Source organism: Rhea americana, unplaced genomic scaffold, assembly GCF_003343005.1.
Source record: "Rhea americana isolate MKP2758 unplaced genomic scaffold, rheAme1 scaffold_139, whole genome shotgun sequence".
Taxonomy (NCBI): Eukaryota; Metazoa; Chordata; class Aves; order Rheiformes; family Rheidae; genus Rhea; species Rhea americana.
The window spans coordinates 509790-516723 of NW_028185472.1; the positions used below are offsets into that span (position 1 = coordinate 509790).

The following is a 6934-nucleotide window of genomic DNA, read 5'->3' on the forward strand; positions in this document are numbered from 1 at the left end:
AGGGCAGCGCGGAGGGCGCTCGGCCCCGGCGCAGCCCCCGGCCCGGGGAGCCGCTGGAGCGGAGCGGCGCGGGCAGCGGGCCGCAGGCGCGTACGCATCTGCGCGGCTGAATTTCAGCACCTTCCCGAGGAAAGTTGCCAGCCTGCGGAGCGGGGCTGGCGGCCCCGGGAGGAAAGCTTTGCCCGGGGATTTGGGCCGGGCAAAAGAGAAGGCTTCCAGGCTGCGGCCGGGAGGCTCCGCCGGCGGTCTGCTTCCCCGGGGCGAGCAGCGCCGCCGCGGCCCCCGGCCGCCCGGGGCTCGGCGGGGGGGGGCAAAGCCGGGCGGCCGCTGGCCCGCCGCCTCGCTGCGGCACAGCCCTCGGGCTCCCCTCTGTTCCGTCGCTTTGGGGGAGGGGGCTGCTTTGATCCAGGAGCTGCCCCCCGCCCCCGCTACACCCGAAAGCGGTGGGAAGCTCCCGGGAAAGCGGGGAGCCGGCGGGCGCCAGCGGCRGCTCCCGGAGCCTCTGCGCTGCGCAGCCGCTCGTTTCCCTGCATTTTTTTTCCCCCCTTTGCCCTCTCTCCCCGGTAGCGTGGAAACTGCCGCATCTCTCTCCCCTCTCCGTGACGGCCGAGGGAGCAGACGCGCTGCGGCCGTCCGGCTCATGACGGAGGCGCCGAGGCAGCCGGCACCGCGCTCTCCCGCCTGGAGCCCCAGGGAGCTCCTCGCCACCGCCGGCGGCCCCCCCCTCCCCCGCGCAGGTAAGACCCGGGGCGACGAGCCGGGAAGGAGCCGGGCTCCCCGCCTGCCGCGGAGCTGCCGTCCTTTCGCGCTCGGCGGCGGCTCGCTGCCAGCGTCGGTCCCCGCCGGGGCGGCGCGGGACGAGGCCGGGGGCTCCGCTTGGCCGGGGGAGGCGGCGCGGCAGCCGGGCGGGCGGTCGCCCCGCTCACCCCGCGGGCAGGGCTTGGCGAAGCGCTGGCGGGGAGGGGAGCGGGCTGAGCCGCCGTGAGCCCCCTCCGCCGGCGCTCGGCCCGGGACAGCCTGCCGGGGAGCGGCACGCGGGTTAATTCCTGGACGCCGCAGTCGGTCGGGTTCTCGCCGAGGGATGCCTCGGAAAGCGGCCGAAGGCATCGCTGGTCCGTAGGGYTCCGTTCGGTGGTTGGGGGGAAAGCTCGGAAAGAAACAGAATGTTTTTAATACTCCTTTTAAAAGGAATACAGGCTAGGCATGACTTGAGCTTAGCCTGTTCTCGCCCAAGCCTCTACCGAGTGTTTATATCTGCTGCTTGCAGAGATTTATGTATGTCCAAGGGGAAAAAAAAAAAAAAAAGAAAGAGGGAAAAAAAAGAAAAAAAAAGAAAAGAGAAGCCGTCTCTCCCCAGCCTAACTCCTTTCCTCTGCACGTTGCAGGCTGTCCTGGGAGYGGAGACCGCTGGCCATGGAAGGTGGGCATGTAGGCAGGTACCACTTAAGTGGTGAGTGCATCTGGAAAACACCCGGCGGGCCCCCGGGCAYGGCTCGGTGGGGAAAAAGCGGCCGGCGCTTTAACCCGGGAGGCTGGGAATGGGAGGCCGGTGTCCCGGCGGCTCTGGCCTGGCCTGCGCTGGTGAACGTGTTTGTGCGGCCGGCTGTGCCAGGGCGCCGCCGCGGCAGCAGCGCCTGGGCAGAGCTGGGGTGCCCCGCTCGGCTCAGCGCGAGGGCAAGGCTGGGGCTGCTGAGGAGGCCRCCGAAGGCGGGAGCTGCTAGGTGACGCGTGGCTGGTGGCAGCCCCGGCTGGCCCGTGGCAGCGCGTTGAGACGAGAAGGGGTTTCCCACCCACACCCCCCGCCCCCCGGCCTTTTTTTGCGGTTACGCTGAGCGATCAGTGTTGCTCTAATCGCTGCTGTGCGGGAGGCTGGTGCAATGCAGCAGCAGCTGCGCCGGCCCCGGGCTGCCGCGTCCTCCCAGGGCCCAGCTTTCTCCTCCATGTGGTCGTGGTCGCATCCCCGGGAAGCTCCCCCCTCCATTCCCAAATTTGCGCGGTGAAACCAGGCAGCAGGCGAGGGACGTTGGAGGAAAATCAGAGCAGTGCTCCAGAAGTCCGGGTGGGAACAGCGCAAGCAACCGGAGTGGGAAGATGTGATCCCCCCCCCCATCCCATCCCAGCCCACTTGTTCTGGCTCAGACAGGCATTTTGACCGGGGATGGCGCACGTCCAATATCCCTCCTGGGGAGGACTGGCGGGGGGGGGGGGTTGCAGCTCGCCCCCCATTCACCCCGTCCTCCTGCAGTGGCCGCCAGCCCGCCCCGCTGGGAGATGGGCACCTACGTGGCCGGTGCCCTGGCCCTGCTGGGAATAGCTGCTGTGAACCTGTGGAAGCTCTGGCGCTCCGGGAGCTACCCGGCGCCGTCGCCCTTTCCCAACTACGACTACAGATACCTGCAGCAAAAATACGGCGCCGCGTGTTCGGAGGGCCACCACAAGGTAAAAAAGAAAAAGAAGAAAGCTCCCTCCTGCCGGCCCAGGCGGCTTGGGGCAGGTTAACCCTTCCCCGCTCCTCTGCCCCGGCCAGGCCAGGTGGCAGCCGCGGCGCAGGGGTCCCACGCGGGCTGTCTCCTTCGCGGCGCGCAGCAGGAGGCCGGCCGGAGCCCGGGCTGCCGCAGGGCGCCGGAGCGGCCGGGGCCGGGCCAGCCGGCCGGGCTGCGGGCGGCCGACACCTTGGAGAGCATCGACGAGCTGGGCGGCCTGGAGCTGATGAGCCGGGAGCTGGGGCTGGCGCCCTACGGACCCCTCAAGAAATCGGTGTCCGCTGACTCGCTGAGCTCCATCTCGTCCATCGGGACCAGCTTCGGGCAGGATTTCACGGTGGGCCAGGTGGAGGTGAGCCTGGAGTACGCCTGGCGGGCGCAGGCCCTGCACGTGGCCCTGCTGCAAGGCAAGGACCTGCTGGAGAAGGACGACGGCCGCTTCGAGTCCTGCTTCGTGCGTGTCAGCCTGCTCCCAGCCGAGCGCATCGTCGGCATCTCCCGGGTGAGCCTCCGGCTTTGCGGCGGCAGCGAGGTGGCGGCGCGGGAGGTCTGGCCGCGCGGCCCAGCCAGGGCTCTCCCGGCCCCTCTCGGCGCCTTCGCCCTGACCGGCTTCCCTGCCCTCCGTCCTCCTCCGGCAGCTCCAGAGGAGCGCCGGCTCGGTGTGCTTCGACGAGCGCTTCTCCGTGCCGCTGGAGCCGGCGGCGCTGGAGGAGAACAGCCTGCGCTTCGCTGCCTTCGGCGTCGACGAGGCCGAGAGGAACGTCAGCACTGGCGTGGCTGAGCTGAAGCTCTCCGACCTGGACCTGCCCGCCCGGCCCTTCAACGCCTGGCTCTACCTGCAGGACATGAACAAGGTGCAGGCGAGCCACCTTTCCCACGGGAAAGGGGGGTTTTATATATTTTTTTCCTGTGCCTGCAATCAGATCTCTCTGCTTCCCGCGGGCTCCTCTCTGACACTTTCACTTTCCGCCCAGACGGTGGACTCGGTGGGCGAGATCCTGCTCTCCCTGAGCTACCTGCCCACGGCCGAGCGCCTGACAGTGGTGGTGGTGAAGGCCAAAAACCTCGTGTGGACCAACGGCAAAGGAACCGCCGGTGAGTCGTGGGCGCCTCCGGCTGGGGCGAGTGCTGATCCCCTCTTTTCCTGGAGCAGCCCCTGACATTTTGGCTGTGGTCGTGCTTGAAGATGCTACATTATATGTATATAAACACAATATTATATATATATATATATATATATATATATATATATATATGTAGAGCATATTTTTGCCCTATGCTTGCTAATGCATGGCACGAGTATTCATTGCACAGTGCCGGTTAGGGCTCCCGGGAGCACACCCAGCTTTCCCCATGGCGAGAGGTGTTTTCCCACCCTCTGTCTCACCGTGGGAACCGCACGGCTGACAGCATCTCTTTCTCTTTTTGTTCCCCCCCTCCTTTTTTTTTTTTTTTTTCTCTCCCAGATCCCTTTGTCAAGGTGTACCTGCTGCAGGACGGGAGGAAGATCAGCAAGAAGAAGACAGCGGTGAAGCGGGACGACCCAAACCCCGTGTTCAATGAGGCCATGATCTTCTCGGTGCCAGCCATCGTGCTCCAGGTCAGCCCGGCTGGCAGCAGAGCCCGGCGTCGTGGGCTCGGGGAGGGTGTATTTGCATGGGGAGCACGGGCTGGGGGGAAAAAAAAGGCCCCTCTGGCGTGGTTTCCGCAGGAGCTGTCGCTGCGGGTGACGGTGGCCGAGTGTGGCGAGGACGGCCGGGCCGACAACACGGGCCACGTGGTCATCGGCCCCTCGGCCAGCGGCATGGGCATCACCCACTGGAACCAGATGCTTGCCACGCTGAGGAAGCCCGTGTCCATGTGGCACCCAGTGCGGCGAAACTAGGGCTCGCTGGCCGCCGGGCGGTCCGCCCCGGGGGGGGTTCGGCGCCGCTCGGAGGAGGAGCAGCCGCGGGATGGCGGCAGCGGCTCAGCGAGACGCCGACGGCGGGAGGGAGAGGCAGCGCTGCCGCGGCAGTTCCCCGCCAAAGGACCTTTCTGCCGGCTGGTTTCGCTGCTAAAGGCAAAGGAGGATTTTTTTGCAGCTCCACACTCGCATGCGCCTTGGGGACAGCGAAGAGCCCGCCCGGGCGGATTAAACAAGGCAGAGAAGGCAGGCTGCGGCCGGAGCGCCCCGAGGCCTGGCCCGAAGCGCTTCGGGCCCCGCGTGCTCCCCGCCGGCTCGCCAGCGGCACGGCCGCCCCGCGCCGGGCTCCCCCCGGCCGCCACTGCCGGCGGAGCGCAGGGGCGCCAGCGGCAGACGTTTGATAGACCGCTGGGTACGGTGCGTTTTCTCTGGGGCACGGGTGGTCTTTGGGTCTGTTTTATCAGCGTGGAGGTGGAAAAAAAGGAGAAATAATCCCAGGAAAAAAAAAAACAACAACAACTGCGTTGATGTTTTTTCCCTATTTTTTTGTTCCAGCTTTTTTCAGTCAGACTAAATCTCTGTTTTTCTCTTTGCTGGCCACGGCGGTAGCTTTCCACCGGCCAAGTGATCCCTCCCCCGTGTCTGCAGCCTTGCTGGCGGCTGGGTCAACCACGCAGCAGTGAGGCCCCAGGGGCGGTGGGCTTGAGGGAGGAAAAAGCAGGATTAGCTATGGCCCAAATACAATTTGGGTTTGTGCCCTGCTAGGGCTGATGTGTCAAGTCTGTGCGAGCTGTTATGCCCGCAGCCAGGTTTACTAGAAAGCCAGTGCTACYGTGTGAGCCAGGTCACGGGTTTCGTTGCTTGAATGAATGGAGCAGGCGAAAGAAAGTGGGGGGGAAGTGTGAATGAGCCATTTCTCATTGATTTAACTAACGCCATCAGGGATGCCCTGCTCAGCCRTCTTCTCTGCCCTTCGCTTGCACATGGGGCTGGGATTTCTCTCTCTCCCACGTTCACACCTGCACTTACTTACTTTCACAATGCCCTGATAAGCACGTTTCCCATATGCAGGCTGCCCTGGGTCCCCATCTCCCCTGAAAACGTGCTCCCCTCACTCCCCTGCACATGCACGCACTTTAGGACCTCTCTCTCACAAGAGCACACGCAAATGCTACGTCAGTCCCCCATCCCTGCAGTGGCTGTCTTTTTCCAGCATATCCGCACGCATTTGCAACCTGTCAGACTTGTGCTCCAAAAAAAAAAAAACGCCCCACTCCCCCGCCTCTCTATCCCTCTCGCTCTTGGAAAACCCACCTGCAATCCTTCACAGGCATCAGACTTGATCAGAGCTGCCCAGATTTTCTCACTCCCCCACCCCGGCTTTTCCTCCTCCTGTGCTCTCCCTCCAGCAGCCGGTACGTCCCATCTGGTCCCCTCATCCCAACGCGGCGCCAGCCCTTTGCAGGCAGCTGGGGCCGCGTCCAGTGCTGGCGGCGTTGCCAAGGCATCCCTCGGTGGGCTGACGCAGGACCGACACGCGGGTGCACGCAAACSCGAGGGAAGGCAACGGCCACAAGCATTTTTGCACTTGCAATGAGAAAACAAGATTTCCCCTGATCACAGAGGAACCCCCGAGGGTTCGTGCTGGGCGATACCTACAACGGTGCATGAATGTGGCGTGGCAGTTACCGAGCCCCTGTGCTGCAGCGTGGGTGTTGGCTGGCCCAGGTTAGACCCTTGCTTCTCTGTGCAASGTTTTAAATGGAGATGGATCCATTTTCTTAGTTATATTTCCTAGAGGAGAGGCTTTTTCAGTTGCTCACACACCACTGCCTGCAGCCATTTCTCTCACTGCAGCATAGAGAAATGTCACACTGACAACTGATTGCTCTAGGTGTTTTAACATCGTTCTTTATTGTCATTCGCCGGCCTCCCTGCATACATCTCTTACCTTGTCAATAAAAATAACCAGGATAAATAAAGCTGCTCGCCTTCCTCCAGCGCAGCTCTGGGGTTTAGAGAGGCCCAGTGACAATTTATTTAGCCATTTTTTATGGCATGCTGGCTCCAAGCTGTCTGCCATCCAAAAGGAGAGCTCCCTTCTTCCTCTCTGGCTCAGCATGATCCTGTACCCTGAACAGCATCTTTGGTTTCTCTAGTCTGACCTGTGATTTCAAGTCAAAAAAATAATTTAGCTTAGATGTCAGAAATAATAGATTTTTTTTTTTCATTTCTCTTTATCTTTCTTTTTGCTCTTTCTCTGGCTTGTCAGTTCATTAAGCTTTTTGTCCAGGCGCCTCTGGAGTTGAGCTCTCTTGGCCGGGTCCAGGGACTTGTCTTTGGAGCCACTGCCGGGGTAGAGCACCCCTTCCCTGCTGATCCGCTGCCGCGCGTGGCTCTTGGCCTTCTCCCCGCACCCGTGAACCTGCCGGAGAGAGAAGAGACACTGGTGTCGGGCATGAAACATGCCCAAGCAACAGCAACGGCTCACATGGGAACAAGCCTTTTGCATTGCCAGAGCCTGGAGCTCCTCAACATGCATTCC

General features: G+C 62.7%; 2 protein-coding genes across 2 annotated transcripts in view; one reads left to right on the forward strand and one right to left on the reverse strand.

The window, feature by feature from the left end:
• Positions 1 to 605: 605 nt before the first annotated feature.
• SYT12 (synaptotagmin 12) lies at positions 606 to 6284 on the forward strand. Its single transcript, XM_085298428.1, has 8 exons — positions 606 to 737; positions 1386 to 1450; positions 2246 to 2439; positions 2587 to 2985; positions 3122 to 3337; positions 3458 to 3578; positions 3950 to 4083; positions 4195 to 6284. The coding sequence occupies exons 2-8, from the start codon at positions 1414 to 1416 to the stop codon at positions 4366 to 4368; spliced, it is 1275 nt and encodes a 424-aa protein (XP_085154554.1). The 5' UTR covers positions 606 to 737; positions 1386 to 1413; the 3' UTR covers positions 4369 to 6284.
• IGHMBP2 (immunoglobulin mu DNA binding protein 2) overlaps positions 6275 to 6934 on the reverse strand; it is a 42693-nt gene continuing 42033 nt past the window's right edge. The window contains exon 13 of the mRNA XM_085298426.1: positions 6275 to 6814. Coding sequence (XP_085154552.1) covers positions 6617 to 6814 — 198 coding nt within the window. The 3' untranslated portion in view covers positions 6275 to 6616. The remainder of the gene's footprint in view (positions 6815 to 6934) is intronic.

Excerpts from the sequence above, each read along its gene's own strand:
- SYT12 (XM_085298428.1), top strand. The coding sequence starts at position 1,414 with ATGGAAGGTGGGCATGTAGGCAGGTACCACTTAAGTG. Across the intron at positions 2,440-2,586 it reads GTTCGGAGGGCCACCACAAG|CAGGAGGCCGGCCGGAGCCC; the intron begins GTAAAAAAGAAA and ends CGCGGCGCGCAG. Across the intron at positions 4,084-4,194 it reads TGCCAGCCATCGTGCTCCAG|GAGCTGTCGCTGCGGGTGAC; the intron begins GTCAGCCCGGCT and ends TGGTTTCCGCAG.